The following is a 23,953-nucleotide window of genomic DNA, read 5'->3' as shown; positions in this document are numbered from 1 at the left end:
GGAGGCTGCTTTCTCTGGCTCCGCCCCCTCCGAGGGGAGGGATCGAGCCTGGAACGGGTAACGCCCACCCAGTCCCCCTACTGGCTGCTGCTTCTTAGCTCCGCCCTTCTCATGCTTTCGTCACTCGTGGGGGCAGAAGCTACTGCGGCACGGTCGTGACCCGGCGCGAGGCATCCGTATGCAGATTTCACAGAGGGACGGTTAGGGTGGGAGTAGGTCTGGCGGCTCCCTTCTCCGCGCGGTTGGGCTCAGGACGCGGATATGCAAATTACAGTCGCAGGGGTACGCTGCGGTTGGCTAAAGACCGCTGTGACCTCATAGCGGGGGGGGAGGGGAGCGGCTCACGACCGGTTTGTTACAATCCTCTGGCCTCGGTTTTGGCAGAGTCGGGCGGGGGAGGCAGCGCGCCCAGGTGCGTGCTCGCGACGCGCCACCTTGGGGGCGTAGATTCGAATCCCGGAGGCGGGGTGAAGCCCAGAATCGCGCGACGCGGGGCCTGTAACCCTAATGGGATAGGGCCGTTTAGGGCTCCCCCTCTCCTGGAGGGAGGGGCTATCTAGGGCTCTTGCCAGCCTGGGGGTGGGGCAGGACCCCGCCCATCCTCGGGTGCGGGGAGGGTACATGAGTCCCTAGCTGGGGCTCTTGGTTGCAGGGCACGATGCTCACTCATGCCAAGCACCCGCCCTTGGGAATCTCCCTGTTCTCCCCTGGGCCTTGTGACAAGGCAGCTTGATGAGGAGCTGCCTCCTTGTCTAATCCTGCGGGGGGGGGGGGGAGGGGGTTTGGATCTTCAGGTGCCTCCCCCTTTGGGTTCAGCATCTTCAGGGCCAACCTGCTTCTGATCCTGGGGTAGGGGTTGGTGGAGCTTTCACCTCTGGCCCCTCCATTGGGAGCCTGGCCCCAGGAGTTGTGAGAGCCAAGCCATCCATTGGAGTTGCCCTTGCCTAAGGCTGGCTGACACCGACATGCCCCACTGGTTGTCTAGTGAAAGGTGAAGGTGGAAATGTGCTGCCTACATAGGAGAGTTTCTAAAGACTTAGGGCCAGATCCTTAAAGGTAGTTAGGAGCCTAACTTTGAGGAACTGAGCCTTAGGCACCTAAATACCTTTGAGGATCTCAGCCTTACATGCGGTACTGACTTGAGACGTTATCTTATTTTTAGTTTCCCCCACAATAAACCTGCAATGCCAAAGGTTTCTTTTTTAAATTTTATTTCTGTAGAATCATTGTTTTGCCAGTTACCGCTTTTTTTTTAATGTAATGAGTTGGCTAAGTGTGCGTGTGTCACCACTGTTTTGTATGGAATAGAGTCAAAATTGTCCAAATGTGTGTCCTAGACAACCACCCAGTTGCTGGTAGTAAGGCAGATTCTCCTCATTCGTGTTTTTGGATAAGGATGATCTGAGTTCTGTTCCCACAGTTGCCAGGAACTTTTTTTTTTTATAATACAGACATGATAAAGAAGAGGGTGGATTTTATTTGTTTTTTTCCTCAGGGAGAGACGTTTGTGTGGAGCAAGGTGCTGAAAGGAGACAGAAGCCATTTTGCTTGTTTTTTTGAGATGTGTTCCTACCTCTAATGTATTTATAAAGCCAGTTTTTCATGGAACTAAGCCATACCTCTCAATGACCGCAGCCCCAAAATAACAGGACATTTATTTTAAAAAAGTGCAAGAGGCTTAACCTAACATTAATCTAATCCACATTTTCCTTGCATCAGAACAGTCATTATTTTTATTACAGTAGTGCTTCAAGACCCCACACCTCTCCAGGCCCCAAATGTGCTAGACACTGTACAAACACATATTAAGAGACAGTCCATGCACCAAAGAGGCTTGCAGCCTAAGCTAATGCAGTTCTCTTTGCAGGGCTGGGGTTTAAATAAATAAAATAGATAAAGGGTGGGAGAAAGGAAGTATTCATCCTGTTTTATAGCTGGGAACTGAGACACAGAGAGATTAAATTATTTTCTGAAAGTTACACAGGACCTCTCTCCCAGCGCTAGGAATTCTCAGATCCCCTGAGTCCCTACTCAGTTCCTTAACCGTAAGATTATCCTTCCTCACTTAATTTTTTTATGGACAAGTGCCAATATTCATCCATTTTAAGAGAACAAATTCTTAAGTAGCACCTGTCCCCATTTGTGCCACTCAGTCCCCATGATGAAGGAAGGGCAAGCTGTGCTGAAAGTTACTGTGAACTTAACCCTGTCCCAAACAGTTTTAACATTCTCATTTTATTGCATTGTCTTGGGAGTCCATTGTGTTCTATAACATAACTGCTATCAATAATAATGAACTATGCATGTGTAGACACAGCCTGTTAGAAGCTCAAAATACATTTGCTTTTCCCAGTGATTTTTGTCCTCTCTCAAATATGTCAAAGTATGATTAGCAGGACAGTCTTAGGAGGATGAGATAAAAGCTCAATCTTGTTTCTTCGTTGTTCCTGTTCTCCACCATGCCCCTGGCCAAAAATCCTATAAGAACCCCTGTGAATCAAATATGCCCTGTGTGCATACATACCAAATGCAGATTTACTAGTACCTCTTCTGTGCACAATGTCATTACTGATCCTCCCTTTGTTAAACAACTCTGGGTATGATATATATTAGCTACAAAGCACTGCATGTTAAAAAGTTTTGTGCTTAGCTGCTTTTGTTTACTGACTTCTTTTATTAAAATATAGCTGACCCATATAAAATGAAGCCAGCAGCTGTGGATTCCAGAATTTTGGCACTGGCCGCTCAGGTCACTGAAAGCTCTGATCGGGATGTTCCTGTGTTGCTGTTGAAGTTAAAAGGTAAATAATTGATTCTTAAGGTATAAGTAGGGAATGCAGAAGTGTAGACAGTCATTTTCATGAACCTATATAACTGACAGTCAAATTGTTCCCTCCTTTGAGTATATCCACCAGGGCCTCCACAAGATCAGTAACATAGAACTGCCTGTAAATCTTCCTAAAGTGACGATTTACTTGGGAACCACAGATGAGGCTGGGATCTGAACAGAAGAGAACCCTCAGGCCAGTAGAGGATTAACCCCTATGGACTTTTTCTCTGCCTATCCCCTGCTGCCAGTACAGTTCCTGCAAAAGCCATGCTACTGTGGGCAGGAACACTGCACCTGGTTAAAATCCCTTCTGTGAGGATTTGTGGGCACAGAGTTAGTGGGGTTGGGAATGATTGCCTGGAAGTGACATAAAAAAAGCCGAACATTCACTTATTTATTCACACACACACACACACACACACCCAGCGCCTTCAGCAAGATTTACCCTGGCGGTGTTCCTTCTGCACATGGGTGGTGGGTAGGGTGTGTGAGCTAGGTCCAGCTCTGAAATTTGACTGTTATTATAATCAACTGAATAAGGGTTTTCACAATGGATTTTCATCTTGGTTTTATATGGACTAGCAAATTCATACATATGGGCTACCTGCCAGATCATACATATACTCTTGCTGCACTCTTCTAAATCTGTAACTAGAAAGCATGAATATGATCTTTAATTAGATATAGTATCTGTAACCATACAAGTTAACAAATTATAGTCATTTAAAGTATGTTTTACATTATTGTTACTGGGCTTTTTTTTAACAACACTGATCTCAGATGTACTCAGCCTTTTATGTTTTGAAAAATAATTTTCTTATGGATCAGAAACATATGCACAATTTTTTCTTCTTTCTTCCCCCCAGAAATTTTAAATAGTACATCTTTGGGAAGTAAAGAATCACAGAAAATTAAACAGGACCTCTACTATTATAATCTTGTTCAATACTGTTTGTTGGTCCTTAAACAAGATTACTCTCGACTGCCTGGGGGCTGGGCTACTGCTGCCCAGCTATCAGAGATACTAAGGTAAAATGAAAAGCAGCGGTAAAGTTTCATTTTTGTTCTCCTTCACATCTTTCCTCTCCCTTTTTTCTTTTCAAGCTGTTCTACACTGACTCACATCCAAAACAAGGCTTGTTGCGCAGAAAATGTCAGGGTGAGAGTGCAGGGAGCGGTCAAGGGCAGAGAGAGGTCAGGCAAAGCCTAACTCATTTGCATTGTGTTTCAACGTGCTGGGCGGATTATTCGGTGGGAACAAATAATATGTCAGATTTACCCTTGTTTGTTTATAAATTGTCCTCAAGTAGATCATGATTTTTACCAATGTACTGCTTATTCAGAATTGTTCACATGCTCTTGCAATCAAACTTCAGTCTCTGGGTCATTGACAAATCGTTCTTTATTTATTTTAGATGTGTAGAAATGCTTTAAAAATGGACATTATCCATACACTCTAGGTACCCTGGCCATCACATAAAAATATACTACAAATAATATCTAAATGCAATAATCCTACCTAGTATAAAATCACCACCAATGAGCCAGGCAACTTAAAACTCAAATCGCCTTCATACAATCTCTCCCCGCCTCACCCCCAAACTTTTAAATTCTGGGTCAAATGATAAACCTTGCAAATTACCCTGAAGTTTTGGATTAAGTAGGGAGCAAATTCCTAGGCGGTGGGGTACTTAGATCAGCTTTGTCTCTCTAATACCATCTCCTAGGTTTGAGTTTTTGATATTAGAAATTTGCTAGAAGCTTCAAGATCAGGCACCAAAGCCACATGATATTGTTTCTGTTTCCGACTGCATGATCCAACCTTTATAAACTGATTCTGCTTCCAGACAAAATTAATTAATTTTGTAACAAAACAAGTCTTCTTGTAACTAAATGAATCTCAGTGGTTCACCTGGCATTGGCTTTCCGTGCACGGTTCAGATTAACTACACTCATTTGCACAAATATTCATGGAAAGCTAACAAAAAGGGTTGCACACAAGAAGGTGGAGGTGCATTTCAAAGCAAAATTCACAAAATGGTCATGAATAATTTTCCTCTGTTTGTCCAGCTCTAGTGAAGAGCATGGAATAAAAAAATTGCCCACTTATGTGACTATATGACAGTAATTATTTCTAAAAAGATTCCTCCAAAGATGCCCAAAACAGTAATACTGGATGAGGGTTAAAGTGTAGACCTGTAATACTGATTCCTAGCTCACCCCCAGTCTTAAAAAAGAGGAAGGTTGCAGAAAGTATCCCCCCAGTTATTTGTGAATTTGTGCTTTTATTTGCATGGTATTTTTTGGTTTACAAAACCTGCCTCCAGTTCCAGATTGATTTTAATCTGTCTCTGTCCTGGTTTTTTAATGGTATCATAGTATCTTAGCATTGCATTGAGGGTCTGTAGAACAGATCAGAACAGGTCCCAGAAAGCTAATGGGCAATGTGACCCAGATATGGTTTTGGCCAAGACACGACGTCATAGATAACAAATTCTCTCTCTCCAACAGCCTAATGATTCTTTTCCTTTGAGGTAGATGTCTTGGAGCTAGTTGCAATAGTTGTCTATCTTTCAGTCTCTGATGGCATTTATTCACTTGCTTTTGTCCAACAGACCCTGCAAGGTTCAGATCTGTGTGCTTTTTCTTTTCAGTCAGTGTTGTGTGGGACTGGAGGTGAAAGAAGATCCTGAAGAATTTTATAATAAGTTACTTCCTTCAGCTGTCGATAACCTCCTGTTTTTGGGAAGACGTCTGCAAGCACGGTTTATCCGAGCAATCAAGGTATTCGAATTGCTTGGTTAAGAGAGCACCATGAACATTTTGTAACCAATTGACAATGTTTCCAAGCTCTTCTACCAGGGAGGATTTGATTTAAATCAAATTGAATTAAATCATGATTTAAATCACTAGTCAGGAAGATTCGATTTACTCATGGTTTTCTACATAAAAGTGCATTCTTGTTGGTTGTTATAACCTTAATACATATTCTTTACAAGTCAGAGATAGATGTAGGTTTCATTTTTAGAAGGTACACACTATACATTTTTAAACAGTGATTTATTTTGAAAACTTTTCAGATTAGTTTTACAGCTATATCAGAAAATGAATGATTGGTTATTTCATTTACCAAAGGTAAATGAAGTGGATATTATGAAGTCATTGGGAGGTGAACTACCTCTAATTCAACAGGTTAATCATTAATATTTGGAGGATTTTCTTGCCATGATGTATTAGAAGGAGAACATCACAAGACAGACATTTAACTTAAACAACAATGTTAAGTATTCTGGATTTTGTTCTTCAACGGCAAACATATAATATTTTAACAAAATAAGCATATGTCCCTCTCTTCTCGCATTTATCTCCAGACTTCTTTTCCTTGTCCAGATCTATTCTGCCCCCAACAATTATCTATTTATTGAACTTTTTGAAACTTTGCACTTTTAGAGAGAGGTAAGGGATTGACTCAGTGTACACATATTTGCAAAGGGACAACAGAGTTGAGGTCTGTTATTTCTCACCTCTATATATTATTTATTTAAAAACATTTTTGCTGTTAACAAGCATGTAACCTCTGGAGACACAAATCCACAGTTTGAGAACTACAAAACTAAGCATCTCTGATGGTATCTTCTAGACTGAGCACTGAGTCCCATTGGGTATATAGAAAGATTAACCTAAATAATCTATACAGAAGCATGTGGAACCCCATAAGATTGGGTCCCTAATCCATGAACTATTGGAACTCAGTTACAAAACTTTTCTTAAACATTATATGAATATATTGTCTCATACTATAGAATTAGAATTTATAATCCCTATTCCACGATGAGATATCTTTGAGCTATAATGTATCTTAATTAAAACTATCTTTAGATACCGTACATACTCATTCATAAGCTGAATATTTTTGGTAAAAAAGTGACGCATCAAAGAGCGGGGGTCGGCTTATAAATGGGTCTACACCAAAATTTGATGATTTTAAACTCTATGGAATCATTGAATTGAATATCTAATACATTGCCACTTCCCGCAGCTCCCATTGGCCGGGAATGGCGAACCGCGGCCACGGGGAGCTGAGGGGCTCCATGCCTGCAGACGCTCCAAGTAAACAAAACGTCCCAACCCGCCAGCGGCTTACCCTGACGGGCCGGGAGCCAAAGTTTTCCAACCCCTGAAATATAGGGTCGGCTTATGAAAGGGTCATACAGTTTTTGCTACTTTTACCTATCCATTTTGGGGAGGAGGTTGGCTTATAAACGAACGGGCTAATGAACGAGTATATACGGTAGTTTTTTCCCCCTCAAAAAGCGTTTTATTAAAAAAATCCAATTTAAACAAAAAAAATCGATTTTTTTTTAAATCATTGCTTTTTATCCAACCATCATCTACTGAATTAGAAGGGTTCTGCTACAGATACACCATACTATAAAAGGATGTGTTTCAGAACTGACTTTTTTCTCATGGCTGTCAATAACTGACCTTTGGAGTTTTGAAACTGGAATAACTTTCCTCACAGAATATTTCTTCCATCCTGTGTGTGCATGGACTAGTTTGTTACTGCAGGGTTGCTGTGAAGAGCTTGGCTGCTGAGAGTGGGTTGTTCCTGAGAACAAAGCAATAATAAATGAGAAGTAAAAACAGCTCAACAAAACTGGGCAAAAATCACATTTGGGGTCTACCAATCATGAGAGTTACCTTTTATCTTCACAAATGACTAAATCTGACTTGGCAACTGCTCTGTTCGTAGTGCTTTATTCAGATTTTCAGAAGAGGAAGTTACTATTTGGAAAGATGGTCTGGAGTCTCTTCTGCCATATACTTTCTAAATGAACTTGGCCAAAATGTCCAAAAGTGTCCACTGATTCTGACATGGCACCCAAAATTGAGAAACTCCAAATCAGTGGGCAGTTCTGAAAGTGTTGCTTTGTCCCATTTTAGAGGGTAACCACTATTTAGCAACTTCAAAAGGGTATTTCATGGCAAAATTCCCTACTGTTTTAGGAGCACACTGAGACCCTAGGATCAGTACAAATAGTATAATTTCAATAACCAACCACATGGATGCTGATGGGTTCCCTGAATAGAACTTTCCCCCTAAATATTACACTTCTTTTTGGCTGACTCACTCCTTGCACTTAGTCAAAGTTTTCATACGCTGTACAGTATTATGTTGGAAACTACATGCTTCCTGAGTAGTGATTATATATCAGCAGTATGACATATTCTGTTTGCTCAGTTCTTTTAAGTGAATTTAGAGCTTGTGAAAGGTTCCTGATTGACATCCCTGGAGTCTTCTGTCTACCCACAGTGTGTAATTTTGTCCACACGTTCTTATTATATGCCTCAACCCACATGCTACGGAATCACCCACTTCTGTGCAGGATTTATTGTTGAGTGCAAGCACAAGCTATCCCATAGATCAGTACTTTAACTTCCAATCATATTGTCCAGAGGTAACTGAGCATCCAGCCTTGACCACACACTCTGAGAGGGTTTAGCAAGCCCCAATCCACCAAGCATAGACAACTCATGACTAAGTGACCCTTCCAGTCCCTCTCATAGACCTGAGACCCTCATTGTTTGCATGTTCCTTACAATCATTAGATTGAATGGCAGGGTCCAGTATGAATTCTTGCAGCATCTGGTGTCAGGGGGATGGAGGAGGAAGCTGGGAGTTGATGTGGACCCTCTTGAGGAGGGGCATGGACGTGGGATCCAGCATTTTACTTCACTTGGGACCTGCCCTATAAGATTCCAGCATCCTTTGCCACAGTGCTTATTATGAGTTATTTTGCCTTGAATTTGACTGCCGGTCTACTGAGAACTCAAACAGTTTCTACTATTTATGTACCAGCCCCTCATTGCAAAGATCAAGGTCGGGGCTCTTAAAGATATTCAGATACTTAATATTGTGTAAATTGTACGTGCTGGCTGTACGCGGTCTGATTCTGAGCTTACACCACTGGAAATGAGGTCAGACTCTGGCTTACTCTCTAAGTAAGCCTCATTAAACTGAATGAATTGCTGAAATATCCAGCATTCACAAATCAACATATTAGCTAATAATATTATGGATTAGCTTGTTAGTATAACTTGCATCTCCCATGGTCAGTAAGGATCAAATACAGTGCAACATCCTGATTGAGAGTTGTGGATATAGCACAAAATACAGGCCTAAGATTGGGATTATATGTGACCACATTTATAATTTATTTAATTTATTTTGTTCAGGATGAAGAAAAAAGTGAATTTTTACGGTGTTTCCGGACAGTAACTGATGCCATCTGCTGGCTGTTTGGTGGGCATATTCAGCTAACGGAGTGTGGTAAGAGAAAGGGTTGGAAATTCATTGCATCCTAAAATAACTGAAAATTTTTGAATTTTAATATAACTACAATGACTAGTGACGGGTTCAGAAGTGATTCTGAAACCAGTCTGTGTCCTGCTTTTATCCAGTTATCACGTACTTTTAAATGAGCTCTTGAAATAACCCATTGTACCAGTGGTTCTCAACCATGGTTCTCAACCGGGGGGCTGCCAAAATAAACCAGAGACCAGGGCCAGCGTTAGAGTCGCTGGGGCCCAGCGAAGAAAGCTGAAGCCCGAGCACCGCCACGCAGGTCTGAAGCTGAAGCCCAAACCCTGCTGCATAGGGCTGAAGACCAAGCCCAAGCAACGTAGCTTCCCATGGCCCCCTGTGGCGTGGGGCCCTGGGCAATTGCCCTGCTTGCTACCCTGTGTCGCCGGCCCTGGCTTTTAATCTACTGGCTATGCAGAAAAGCAGTTGTGGCACAGGCGGGCCATGGAGTGTTTATAGCATGTTGGGGCGGGGGAGGGGGTCAGAAAGGAAAAGGTTGAGAACCTCTGCATTATACAATAGAAGCATAAGCATATGAAACAGGCAATCTAGGCCATTCAAAAAGCAAAAATAAAAGAAAGAGGCCACTTTCCATTTTGAAGTTGTTGATTTGGACAGGTTTTTTTCCTGCAGCTTCCATTTTTAATTATAGATCTTAACAAAAATCAGAGTTTTTCCTAATATAAATGCATAGTTGAAACTTTCACGCCTCTGTCCTAAAATGAGCTGTATATGGGATCAAGAGATTGCCTAGACAGAGTTCACAAAAACCAACCAATCAAAAAGCTTTACAGTGTATTACTTCATTTTACTGCAATGCTGGCAAATTTACAAACATCTGAGAATTTGGCCTATACTCGGTCAAAAATCAGTTCTCGGTTATACCTGTATAAATTCCATTGACTTCAGAACGTAACAGAGAGATTTTGCCCAGTATTTGACACTAAAAAAAATTAACAAAAATTTCAGCACATGGGTTTAAAAAATACAAATGACTGGATAATTATTAAATAAAAACAGTGGGTCTGAATCTCTAGTATGTTGCATCTATTTCACTCCATTGTAACTTAATTGAAGTCAGTGAAGTTATCCTGACATAAAATTGGTATAAGAGAGTGAAGGTTCAGGAGTCCTCTCCACTGGAAACTTTTGCGCCATGCTTCTGCCCCACTGTAAAAAGACGTGTGCCCGTGTGACTTACCCTACTTTGAAACTTTTCACACCACTTCTGCACTAGTACACAGGAGGTTTCCACCCGTGCAGAAAAACCCCAGTATAGACAAGTCCTGAGGCTCATTCTCTTTTCCCATTCTGTCTCGCTGTAAAAGTTAGAAAGGCAAAGAATATTTACTAAAAAAACAGTGACCCTCGTTTCACTTGCTTGGAAATGTGTTTTATAGGTCTGTGTGGTAAACTACAAATGAACTGGCATTAAATCCCTGGCTTTGATTATTTCTTGATTTTGTTTCCTTTTCCTTCATTGCAGTGCTGCAGAGTAACCATTTCCTGCAGTTGCTAATCACAGATGATGTCGAAACTGCAACTGCAATGATGTCTGTGTTACAGAATATTTTGAGGGCCAACAGGTTTGCTGCTTTTAAAGCATTCAATTGATTTTCCTTTATTTATTTATTTTAGATTTAAAGATCAGTTTGGTACTGGGTTTGTAAAAGCAAAGTCTCTGCATGCCTAAGATATCTTATACCAGGCTCTGCTGGAGAAGTCTTAAAATGGGCAGTTTTCTCTATCCTTAAATTGCTTTGTTTATTGTGAATATAAACTTTTTTTTGTTTTAGTTCCTGGAACAGCACTAGATTCCAATGGACTGGAATATCTCCCAAGTTGTAGTACTGGCTCTGCCACTGAGGCAGTAAAATACCCAAGACAGGCCTGAGTCTGCTTATTTGGGCTTGCGGGGTTATAAAACGGCAGTGTAGATGTTTGGGCCTGGCCTGGAGTCCAGGCTCTGCGACCTTTCCCCCTCGCTGGGCCTTAGAGCCCAGGCTCCAGCTCAAGCCCAGCCTACACTGCAATTTTATAGCCCCACAGCTTGAGCCCTGCAAGCCCGGCCAGCCGCAGGTGTTTTATTGCAGTGTAGACATGCCCTGAATTACTTAGGATCTTGGGCAAGTCAGTAACATCTGCTTCTCAGTTTACCCTTCTGTAAAAGGCTGATAATACTTAAACCTACTATGGAGGGGTATTGTGAGGATTAGCTAAATTTGCATAGTGTTTCAAACATGTAAACTGCTATATAAATGCCCATTTCTGCCCTCAGACATGTAAATACAGCTTCCATTGACAATAGGAGTGGGAGCAGTTCAGCTGAGGATAGAATTGTCTCTAAGGGCTCAATCCTGCGAGGTCCTAAGCACTCTGGTCCCGCTGCAGTAAAACGGTTTAGTGTATGTGTAATCCCACTCAAGTCGATGAGAATAGTTACATGCTTATACTAGTGAATGGCGTGTGAATAAGTGTAGTGCTGGATGGGAGCTAGAATGCCCAACACCTTGTAGGGATCAACCCCTAGGAATTGTTTTAGTCTTAAATACAAAAATGTCTGTTTCATTCTTGGATCAAAGCCATAATTAAAGGAGATTTAAACCTTACATGAGCTAGAGTTACATTTTAATGTAAACACATAGCTGGAAAAGGCCCAGTAGGTCATCCAGTCCCCTCGGCTCCCATACTGGGTTGGGCCATTGGTCAAGTGAGTCATGTATCCCGCCTTGCCTTGTGCCCAATGCTTCAGAAGAAGAAAGCCATTGTTGAAATATGCATCCCTCAGTAACGTTCCTGCTTTTGTCTCTTTTTGTTAGTTCTGTGTTACTCCATGTGGATGAAAAGATCCTTCACTCTGTTTTAGATGAACTTGTTTATAAACTTTCATCTACCACCAATCCTGTCACAGGAAATGCTGCTACAAAAGTGTTGCTGTCAGTGGCAGAATCTCACCCCCAACTTGTGGAGTTACTCAGTACCCGCTACAAAGGTTTGTCTCTCTACTTCTTGTCTCAGGGAAGAAAAATTCAAGAATAATATGAGTGGTTAGTGACAGGTCCTGAACGAGCAAGTTTCACTGTGGTGAACATGAAAGCACTTGTAATAAAACCTAACATTTATGTAGTGCTTTAGATCTTCAAAGTACTTTACAGAGATTAGCTGATCAGACACAAAAAACTTAACGTATCTGCCTGTCACATAGATGTGTCTGTAGATAGTCAATGACTTGTACCTACAAAGCTATAACTATTGTATAACATTTTGCAGTGATGTCTATACCATCAGCTCTTCATCAAAACCATTTTATATTGAAACTTAAAGGTAACTGCCTGTACTCATATTTAGCTCTGATTTAATGTCCCTTTCCAAAGCCCATCACACGTACAATCAGATTTGATATTCTGATATTCAGCTTTATGTTTGCTAGTTTGAAATCTGTTTGGTAAGCAAGCGAATGAAAAATTAGCTCTAACAATGTAACATGCTTATTTTTTTTCTCTCTCACCTAGGACTGAGAACTCTGCTAAGTAAGCAATGGGCTGGCAAAGGATTTGACAGGAATCTCAATCAACTTTCAGACCTTCTTTACTCAGAATCCTGCAGGAAAGGAGAAATGCAGGTGCTGAATGTTTAATGAGACTTTTCACTTTGGTGGATTTATATTTACTTATATTGGGTTTACTCTTGTCCCACCTTTCAAATGCCCCAAACAGTATTTGCTCAGACACGTCTTCTTTTTTTTTTTAAAATTACCCCCTTTTTATTTTCTACTCTACCACTTCTAAGTTTGCCAGCAGTAAAGATATATGCCCATCAAGAAATAGAGAAAGAATGATCTCATGGTTAAGGTCTGGACGGGACTCAGGAGATCTGAGTTCATTTAGCAACTCTGCTCCAGATTTCCTGGGTGACCTTGAGACAGTCACTTAATGTCTTTCTACTTGAGTTCAGCCCTCTCTAAACTAGGGAAAATAATACTTCCCTACCTCACAGAGATGTGTAAAGAATGTACAGATCTAACCTAGGAGACACTTGCATACTTCAGAGATGGGGGCCATGTAAATGCCTAGGTAAAAGAAGTGACCAGTAAGAGATGCTCTTTAGTGGAGACGAGTGTAAGTACATGTTTTATCCACCTGGACAACAAGAGTCACACATTCAGATCTCTCAGAGATGTTATTCCAAGAGCTACAACTGTACAAGGATTGTTTTAATCGTAAAGCGCAGTTCTAGTCTGAAAAGTAATTGAGTAAAAATATAATTGAAGAAGAAGGTGATAGCTTGTTCTGTTTAACCACTGAGGACAGGACAAAAAGCAATGGGCTTAAATTGCAGCAAGGGAGATTTAGGTTAGACTTTAGGAAAAATTCCTAATTGTAAGGGTAATTAAGCACTGGAACAGATTACCTACGGAGGTTGTAGATTCTCCATCATTGGAGGTTTTTAAGAACAGGTTAGACAAACACCTGTCATGTATGGAATAGATAATACTTAGTCTCACCTCATTTCAAGGGACTAGACTAGGTGACCTATCGAGGTCCTATCCAATCCTACGATTCTATGATTCAAACATTAGCTGGATTATTTTTCCCAGCTGCCTTCCACTTATAAAAAAAAAAAAAAAAAAAAAAAGACTTTTAGCTGATGAATTTGCTTTGTGAAGTCCTTTATGTACTACAGATAGAAAATTGAACCAGATGAACTGAGCAGCTGCCCTGGTAACAAATATAGGGTTCATGCTAGTAATTTATTTATGGGAGTGTAAATCTACCCAAGTATTTGGAAACAGTGAACTGCAGGGCATGTGAAAACTGCAGTCAGTTTTGATCAAACACTGAGTTTATGCCAAATGAGCAAGTAGCAATAAAACGTTCTATATATGCTGAGAATATATTCTGTCAACTGGTTTGTTAATTTCAGAGACTGCATCAAGCAGCTTGTTTAATCCAGGCTGTGTGGAGGGGATTTCAGACCAGGAAAAGATTAAAGACGCTTCCTATAGCAGTGACTGCCTTACAAAGAAGTTTCAGGTAAAAAACATCCCTTTGTAAGCAGAATTCAGGAAAACAGGGTTTCTACTCTCAGAAACTGCTATGCAGGACACTGTATATTAACAAACAAAATAGATTTTGCTACATAACAAAATTGCACACAATATTGTTCTTAACTGTATTTAAATATGTATAAATCAGTTATGAATTATAACAAACTGCAACACATAGTAGCAACATATGGAATGTCCACAATGTCAGAGTTTTCTCTGTCTTTTTGAGCACTAGATTACCTCATTGGGTTGGATTATTTAGTCTTCACCATCCATTTCTAGTTGCAGTAAGTACATCTCCTTGGGCTTCATGAACATCCAGATATTTAAAAAAAAAACCACAAAGCACTGTAAGCTCCTATACACATTTTGTATAATATGCCTGACATTTCTCAGATGGGAAAAAAAGAAACAATAAGGGTAACAAACTGACTTGCTAAGGGCTGTATCTCAGGTCCCTCCAGCAAACCATGGAATGAGATCTAGGACACTTAATATATGGAGATATACCTATCTCATAGAGCTGGAAGGGACCCTGAAAGGTCATCGAGTCCAGCCCCCTGCCTTCACTAGCAGAACCAAGTACTGATTTTTTGCCCCAGATCCCTAAGTGGCCCCCTCAAGGATGGAACTCACAATCCTGGGTTTAGTAGGCCTGATGCTCAAGCCACTGAGCTATCCCTCCCCCCCCACTGGTTTCTTGTTTCTGCTCACAAAGAATGAAGCTCAAATCAATGTCATTCTTATCTGGCTAGATCGGGATTTAAGGTGTGATGTTCGCTTATGGTAGGTAATACATTCTTACTGACACATCTGAAAAGTCTAGTGTAGACAAGGCTGCATCGACTTTAACATGCTAAAGTGATCGAATTAAAACGGAGGTTCCCCACTAGGCTTTAATTCAACCAGTTTAGCATGTTTTAAAGTCTATGCTAGACTTTTGAAATGTGTTAGCTACCACGTTCTAACAACACTCCTTAAATCCTAGACAAGGTGTGAAAACAGAGTCTCTGATTTGCCATTTCATCTGGGTTGGAAGGTATTTACCTCTGCCCTCAACTGTGTGGCTGTCCCAAAGTTTGTGGGGAAATAACACAAGAACTAGGGGTCACCAAATGAAATTAATAGGCAGCAGGTTTAAAACAAACAGAAGGAAGTATTTCTTCACACAACGCACAGTCACCCTGTGGAACTCTTTGCCAGAGGATGTGGTGAAGGCCAAGATTATAACAGGGTTCAAAAAAGAACTAGACAAATTCATGGAGGATGGTGTCCCTAGCCTTTGTTTGCCAGAAGCTGGGAATGGGTGACAGAGGATGGATCACTTGATGATGACCTGTTCTGTTCATTCCCTCTGGGGCACCTTGCATTGGCCACTGTCAGAATACAGGATACTGGACTAGATGGACCTTTGGTCTGACCCCGTATGGCCATTCTTATGAAATCACAGATAACAAGGCATCTGTGGAGGGCCACCCACTTTACACTGCTTCTCGGTGACACCCCCCCCCCACACACACACACACATCCTGCCTGTCAGCACAGCTCCCTCACACTATCACTTCCTCCACACCTGAGCCAAAACCACCTTTTGAGGCAAGAGAGGAACCCACAAGAGTTTATACTGATGGAGCTACATACATTCTCATGGGTATTTGCCTGTGGATTAGTTGAGGGGTTATGCCACAGAGAGCTGCTTTGTAAGTTCTGCTCCTGCCCAGCCAGACCGCCAAAACCCATGGAACCCCAGTCTTCTCTATGGCCTCACTGGGGATGGAATGCTTCTGGTTATGTTGGCTCCCTCACTTACTCCCACCAAGTAATTACTGGCCACTTTGGGCCAGTATTCATGAACAAATCAGGCACCCGACCCCCAAAAGCTTACAGTCTGAGTTTAGCACTAACTTGAAGGGAGGCCAAGGGGAACGATGGGATCTCTAGCTGCCTACATTTGTTGTGCAAGCATTTCAGTAGTTGCAAATATTAATGTAGGTCATTTGTTGAAGCAGTTTCTCAGTTTTGTGTTTGTTAGTTTCAGATCAGAAGGGATGGTAATTATTTCTATTCTGGTAGCGCATAGAGGCCCTGATCAGGGACCAAGTGTGCTAGGCACAATATAATAAAAATACAATCCTTCCGCACAATGTTTACAGTCTAATTCAAAACGATAGCTAGAGTGTTATGCCAAAGAGTAAGAATACTGCTTAGAATCCTGTCAGCATTGCTGGTTGAAAGCATCCTAGAATGTCAATATAGCATACTTGAGGTGCTTCAGCAGTCAGCAGGTGTGGCTGTGAATTCAGGGCTTAACTATATTTATGGAGTTTTATGAAAGCTCTGATCTCAGTAAATATGGTTAAATTTAGTTGGGGCTGAAACTCATAGCTTGAGTGTGGCTCACATGCAATAGCAGTTGGGTATCTTAAAGTCTGCCAGCTGTATGCTTCTGAAAACGGTATGGTTTCAGAAAGATTTTTCAGTTTTAATGTATCTTTAAAAAAATGCTAATCTGCCTTAAAAGTTGGTTAGACTGTCACGTAACCAACTCATCTTACATTTGTTACAATGAAGTCAATCCGTGTTAATCGTGCATACATCCGTATCTATCGATACCTTTATTATTGATCAGATGTGAGTTCTTTTCAATCATGCCCAGTAAGAGGAAGTTTGGGTTTCAGTCTGTGGGTGTTTTTTCCTGTGAGAGGTGCTCTTGTGTAACCTAGATGTGGCTTTTCATTCTATATCCCTCTGAATGATGAAGAGCCAGCATTCTGCAAAACACATAGTAATAGAAAAGGGGAGAGTCAGTATAATAGAAACCTATTAAATGCATAACATACAACAGTGACAGTGTAACAGGCATACATTGGAGGAATCCATCAGAGGGCAGACTTTACACTCGTGTGGCTTCCCAACTAGTGGAGTTGATAAGGATTTCTAGAAAAAGAGCATGGATAAGATTTTGTCAGGAGAAGGCCATGAGTCCCTGTTTATCCTGAGATTTCACACTGTTCAGACATGAAATAACGTGTGCTTTCCTGGATCAGAAACACAAAGAGAGAGTTTAAAGCAGAGATACATGGGATTGGAAACCTCAGTGGACAGTCTGATTGCAGCCTTTCTTGAAACCATTTTGCTACATACAGTAAAGTTACAAATATCATATCGAATGTAATTAGGGGTGTAATAGCAATGTGGCCCTTTAACTCATGATGGGGAAAGGAGGCAGCCTTGAGCAGTTACTATCAGGGTTCTGAGCTTTAAATCCAGGGCCTCGCTCTCTTAGAGAATGCCCTCCTCTCCACAGGACTGTGCTGGAGGGGAAAATGAGGATTGCTAGTCCCTACGGTTAAACTTTTAGGGTCTCATTAGGGAGCTGTCAGTGCAGCGTCCTCATCTGTGATGTTCCTTACAACTTGTGATCAAGAAGAATCAGAGCCTTGCTGCTCTTAAGGCACAATGTAAGATACCTCTATGTCCTAGACTTCCATCAGTAATGTTGATGCAGAAGAACGACTTGTCAGCATTTCTCCTGGAAGTCAATCACCAAAAGTTATCCAATTTAAGAAAATCAGCCTTAAAGAGAAGGAGGGGGGAATTCTTTTGCAGAGACAGTAAAGGCACTAACCTTGTTTTGTACAGTGTATGGCACCTGCTAGATAGTGATGGGCAACTTTGAAATGCATAGCTAGTTTTATAGGTGGCCAATTCTTAATATGTGTGTCTATTGCAGAGCTAAACGAAAACAGGAATTGCAACATTTAAAGAGGCTGAAAGAAGACGAGACCCTCAGACAACAATTGCAGCTTCAGAGACAAAGGGCCATGAGGCTCTTTCATGAACGGCAACTGACTTTACTGGAAATAGTCCACGCTGGTAGGATTTATATTGAACTGTATCAAAAGCATTAAGGGCTCAGGTTTCCTTAAAACCATCTTTCATACAAACAAAAGTATTTCTCAATCTCGCATGTCCATCTCTTTTTATGACCGAAGTGCCTGGTGGAGAACAGCCTAAACTCTTCAAATTCTCGGTAATCAAAAGATGTGGTGGCTTGAAATCTCTTCTCTTTGCAGAGGTGTGAGGTAAAAGGGAGATCCTGTCCCTTTGGGTTCATTAAAGATCCCACAGCAGTGGTATGTCTATGCTGAGAACTGTACCTCCAGTAGCCCAGTGTCCGTGATTAGTGTGCTGAGGTTTTGGTTCAGAAGAAAGAGTGCCACCTACTGTTCCACCAATGCTACTTACTGCAATGCCTGACTTTTCAGTGGTGGTTTCTCCTCCAAGGACTGAAAAGCCAAACCTTGTTGTGCTTGTGAAATCACACCCACAGTTGTATAACTATGAATTTCTGTCATCTCCTTAGGTCAGGTAGATAGGTACATTCAGGAAACTGAGGGGAAGGCAGCATTAACTATCCAGAGACACTGGAGGGGATATAGGGCAAGGAGAAAAGTTCATCAACAAAGACAATCTCTTAAGCAGCATAAGGCAGCTGTCACCATTCAGAGAGCAGTAAGTATATAAACTCGGTACGGGTGTTAGACAAGATTGACTGGATTACTGCAATTCCTTATGAGGCTCCACTTGCTTACTTCTAGAAATGACAACTTTGCCAGAATTTAGCAACCAAATATTAAAATAGTCAAAAATCAGGCAAATCAAACCAGAGCCCCAAACTTCATCAGCTGTTAAGAACCCTGTGTGAACTGCAACATGCAGTGCAGTCCATATGAAAAAGTGAGAAGAGCTGTTACTTTGGAACGAAGGCTGGATTCTCTACGGAGCTCGTATAAGCAGTAACACTGACAATAAGTTATTGGCTTATGTCAGATCATGCCCTCTCATGTACTGCCTCTGCACTGTGAAATCGAAAGCTGCACCTTTCTAGCTGCAGTGCTGAGACATTTTTCTTTGGAGGTTTTTTTAAAAAAAGATGCATGAAAACAAGCCCCTAACCTGTAAATGGCATATTCTGATACCTTCTTTCATGCAGGCTCATAAATTCCTGGGGAAATGTCAAAGGAAACGGAAGGCTCTCTCTCCCTGGAAGGAACCCAAGGAACTCACCAGTGCACAGAAACTAGCATTACAGCAAAAGCTGGATGACTACATCAGACTGCACCAGGTGTGTCTCTTTTGTAGCTCTGCATTCCCCACCCACCGTAGTGCATTAGAGGGATGAAATATATGCAGTAATATATGGAGTGCTCAGGATAACCCATGTGAGCTGCGTGCATATTAATCCTGCTTATTTGTCTTTGAGAGTAATATACTAGGATCATTTTTTTTACCATTAATGTAATAAAACAGGTTAAGTAAAGCCTAATTGGAAAACTGTATCTGCTTGACGATGGATCACTTTGCAGAGAAAACTTAGAAGGAAGCAGAATTATTAAATTTACAAATAGACGAGGAACGCAAATGTTGTTCTGTAGACATTAATCTTCCCACAAAGGATTTAAAATGATAACCGTTCCTTAACAGTGACAGATGTTATTTTCCTCCAGGCTTCCCAAATGTCAGAAGAAATGAGTAAGGAACTACATCGGCAGGCCCAGGAAAAGCTGGCACAGTACCTGCTCAGGAGCAGTCTGGATCGCAGAGCAGAACAGCGCAGAGAGGCGTTACTAGCTCAGGTCAACACCGACATGGAGCTGTTGATGAGTATGTGCCTGTCTCTAGGTTCATTCCTTTGGTCACTACATGGATTAAACTTGCCAAGCTATCCTGCTGTGGCTCAAGAGCGTGGGTACCAAACTAAGGGCAGACTGTTAGGAAACAGGGCACAAATCCCAAACTAATTGTGAGTTCTGGGATTTCGTGTAGATTTCACTGACCAATTATCAATGTAAACTCCTCATATACTCCAACAGCCTTTATCATGGAGTCACAGACTGGCCCCTTGACTCCAGTCTATCTTGCCACCTAGGTAAGCTTACCTTTGTGATAGATGGTCCCTTATACACAAGGCCACAGCAATATTCAGGTTACTCCCAGTCCCAAAGGACCAGTCACTTACCCCAGGTCAATTGCACCTTAGATCTCACACCAAGGACACCACTTGTAGCCAATCCTATAATAAACTATCTAAAGATTTATTATATAGGAAAAGGAAATAAGAGAGTTATTTACAAGGTTAAAGCAGGTAAACATATATACACACACACAAATGAGTTCCAATTTTAAGTTTCAAAAAGTAAGGCTGTGTCTACACTGCCACTTTCAGTGAAAAACTTTTGTCGTTGAGGGGTGTGAAAAAACACCCCCGAGTGACAAAAGTTTTAGTGCTGAAAAGCACCAGTATACACAGCGCTTTGGCTCCCGGCGTTATCACCCCTCATTCGAGGTGGTTTTTTTTTTAAATCACCGGGAGAGTCCTCCCCCAGCGATAAAGTGTGTCTACACTGCCCACGTCACAGCGCTGCTGTGGCCACACTGTAACGTGGGTAGTGTAGACATACCCTAATAGAAGCTTGTATAATAAGCAAGCTCTGTATGTCCCTTAGGGTTAACCCAGGCTAACAGCTGAGGATTCCTTGCTTAAACCTAGAAATCTTGAGCTCAGGAGTCCAAGAAGAACAGAGATACAGTTCCTCGTTGGGGGTTTTTATGCCTTCCCCGCTGCTGCATCGAGTAGCAAATTCGGCTGATGGGAGAAATTTACTTGCGCATATTCTCTTCATGCAGCAGTGGGGAGAGCAGTCAAATTCCTTTGTCCTCTGATGTTCCACTATACAGTTTGTCTGGTATTGATGGGCCTTCTTTGTTAGGCAGGACCTAACACCTTTTGTTGGAGACTAGTATTTCACACTAGTTAATGTGTCTCTCCTGTCTGGTGATTTACACAGTTACCGAAGCTTACAGTGCAAATGCTAAGATATTACCTTATGATATGGGATACAGAAGTCATAAGTGAGATTAATGCAAGGGCAGTCAATTATTTTTTGTCAAGGTCCAAATTTCTTGGTCAAGGTATAGTCAAGGTCTATATTTTTACACCTCAATAACAAGAACGATAACGGTCCGTTCAAAAGCATCTGGTGGTCCAGATTTAGCCCATCGTCCGCCTGTTGAGTACCCCTGGATTAATGCATGCAGCATCTTACAAGCATTCAAAAAGTCTAAACACGAAGTACATTCTTATAATTCTAATACCTATTTTAACAATACTAACACACAGGTGAACCAGACTGATCCCAGCTATGTGTTTGTCAGTATTCAAGTGAGGCCTGAGGGCCTTGACCTAAGCTGGCACCTGGTTTGCCAGTGTCACAAAACTAATGTAGAGAAAATTAGGATTATACCATGAATAATGGTGAAAGCACATTTCAAAACTGAAATCTCCGATATATACAAGTAGTATATTTTTAAATGTCCCTATAGGTTAAGTACATTGACATGCCCTATCCTTCTGTTCATAATGCTGATGTCTAACATATTTGTAATAAGGCTTTATTTTGTTATTTTATGACAGCCCTGTCATAACTATAAAGGGAAGGGTAACAGCCCTCCTGTGTACAATACTATAAAATCCCTCCTGGCCAGAGACTCCAAAATCCTTTTACCTGTAAAGGGTTAAGAAGCTCAGGTAACCTGGCTGACACCTGACCCAAAGGACCAATAAGGGGACAAGATACTTTCAAATCTTGGTGGGGGGAAGGCTTTTGTTTGTGCTCTTTGTTTTGGTGGTTGTTCGCTCTTGGGACTAAGAGGGACCAGACATCAATCCAGGCTCTCCAAATCTTTCTGAACAAGTCTCTCATATTTCAACTTGTAAGTAAACAGCCAGGCAAGGCGTGTTAGTTTTATCTTTGTTTTCTCAACTTGTAAATGTACCTTTTACTAGGGTGTTTACCTCTGTTTGCTGTAACTTTGAACCTAAGGCTAGAGGGGGGTCCTCTGGGTTCTTTAAGTTTGATTACCCTGTAAAGTTATTTCCCATCCTGATTTTACAGAGATGATTTTTACCTTTTTCTTTAATTAAAAGCCTTCTTTTTAAGAACCTGATTGATTTTTTCCTTGTTTTTAGATCCAAGGGGGTTGGATCTTGATCCACCAGGAGTTGGTGGGAGAAAGGAGGGGGGATGGTTAATTTCTCCTTGTTTTAAGACCCAAGGGGTTTGGATCTGTATTCACCAGGGAATTGGTGAAGAGTCTCTCAAGGCTACCCAGGGAAGGGAATTAGCACATTGGGAGTGGTGGCAGCGGACCAGATCTAAACTGGTAGTTAAACTTAGAAGTTTTCATGCAGGCCTGCACATCTGTACCCTAAAGTTCAGAGTGGGGAAGCAGCCTTGACAAGCCCTTTCACAGAGCCATCTCTCTTGCTTTTAAGTCACCAAGGATGAGGATCTTTGCATAGTCATCTTCCCTGCAGAATTGGGGATGACTTTGTTTTTCCTCCTTCTGTTTGTCAAAAATAGACTGATGGTGGAAGCAACCCCATCCTTACTGGTGAGGCGCTTTAGAGGCTGAAAACTTTGAGCTAGGGCCATTCTGGGATGGGAGGATGTCATGAGTTGGGCAAGGAGGGTAGGCTCACCTGAATGAGAACAAGTAGGATTTTTCTTCTGTCCTGGTGGGGCCCAGGAAAGCAATCTGGGATCAAAGGGTTAGAATAGCACAGTCTAGACACCACTTAGCACCCAGGTGGAGCAAAATGTAATAAGTTATTGAACAATATTGCTAGATCTGCCACCTACTCTGTAACTGTAGAATAGTACTACACAAGCAAGGAAACCAGCAACTGTTGTATGCACAGTTTGTGGTGGGACCAACAGGAAGAGATGATGCAGGTATTGGGGTGCACTGAAAGCACTGCAGTAGAGGTCACCCTGTGCACCAAGGAGCACAGAGCCAAGAATAATGACCTAGCTAGCCTTTCCTTTTCCACAGATAGAATTACACCAGTTTTCCTCTTTGTTACAGGTGCTCCAAGTCTCATGGAGGCCACAGAAAAAGATCTTGATGTCTTTATGAGTCGGTCAGTCCCTGTAGCATGCAAAGCCAGACAATCCCATAATACCATGCTGAAATATACTCGGTGGCCATGGTGGAAGAAGCTTGGAGATGAATTCATGGATTATGATATGATTCCTGATGATGTTCTCAATACTGAATTTGGAACTCTCTTTATTGGTGGAAGTAAATCCTCTTAGTTAGCAGGCAGAAGAAATTGTAATTCAGTGACCCAGACTCATATGCCATACTATGCAGTCATGTTGAGTATGTACTGTATGGAAAGAAAACATTCCAGCCTGTGCATGAGGTAGGATCAAAAGGCATTTTAGTTTTAGTGGGTTTGTTATTCTTAATAAAAAACCTTACAGGAATCTCCTTTTGCAGAAGAACCTGATATCTACGCTGTCTTCAAGGTAAAATTATATCCAGTTTGATGCTAGAATCAGGATTCAAGTACAGTAATTGTAAATATGTATTTATGTGCCTGATGTATTTTTTAACTTTTTAAAAATAAATGTATGAACTGTGGCTTTTCAGTGATTATTCACTAAAGTTTTGTATAAAAAAAAAAATCACATCTCTGCAAAACTCTGGGCTTTAGAATCTCAACTCTTCATTAAGCAAATGAAAGTACTTGGAAGTCAAGAGTAGGTTCACAGAACAAATGCTTGGGGGAAACTTCTGTTTATTTTTCAATTGCAGGAGTGCCCAAAATGAGCTAGGTGCTTTCCAAAGACAGCCCCTGTCC

The 23,953-nt window shown here is 41.5% G+C and overlaps 1 protein-coding gene across 2 annotated transcripts; it reads left to right on the top strand.

The window, feature by feature from the left end:
• The first annotated feature begins 140 nt into the window (after window positions 1–140).
• Window positions 141–23,712, top strand: IQCB1 (IQ motif containing B1). 2 transcript variants are annotated; one of them, XM_026647395.1, is made up of 14 exons: window positions 141–176; window positions 2,688–2,801; window positions 3,697–3,859; window positions 5,485–5,614; window positions 9,068–9,161; window positions 10,681–10,780; window positions 12,014–12,186; window positions 12,707–12,816; window positions 14,118–14,227; window positions 17,975–18,117; window positions 18,608–18,756; window positions 19,238–19,369; window positions 19,752–19,908; window positions 23,173–23,712. In XM_026647395.1, the coding sequence occupies exons 2-14, from the start codon at window positions 2,702–2,704 to the stop codon at window positions 23,400–23,402; spliced, it is 1,791 nt and encodes a 596-aa protein (XP_026503180.1). In that variant the 5' UTR covers window positions 141–176; window positions 2,688–2,701; the 3' UTR covers window positions 23,403–23,712. The 2 variants fall into 2 exon arrangements, with proteins under 2 accessions (XP_026503180.1, XP_026503182.1); XM_026647397.1 differs by having other exon boundaries at window positions 155–282.
• The last annotated feature ends 241 nt before the right edge of the window (window positions 23,713–23,953 follow it).

This window comes from Terrapene carolina, unplaced genomic scaffold (genome assembly GCF_002925995.2).
Source record: "Terrapene carolina triunguis isolate 2854851 unplaced genomic scaffold, T_m_triunguis-2.0 Scaffold62, whole genome shotgun sequence".
Classification (NCBI taxonomy): Eukaryota; Metazoa; Chordata; order Testudines; family Emydidae; genus Terrapene; species Terrapene triunguis.
This window is presented reverse-complemented; position numbering and strand designations above follow the sequence as displayed.

What these genes read in the sequence shown, in the direction of transcription:
- IQCB1 (XM_026647395.1), top strand. Translation starts at nt 2,702, where the DNA reads ATGAAGCCAGCAGCTGTGGATTCCAGAATTTTGGCACTGGCCGCTCAG. An exon ending in ACTGGAAATAGTCCACGCTG is followed by an intron (nt 18,118 to 18,607) that starts GTAGGATTTATA and finishes TCATCTCCTTAG; the next exon opens with GTCAGGTAGATAGGTACATT. An exon ending in CGACATGGAGCTGTTGATGA is followed by an intron (nt 19,909 to 23,172) that starts GTATGTGCCTGT and finishes TCTTTGTTACAG; the next exon opens with GTGCTCCAAGTCTCATGGAG.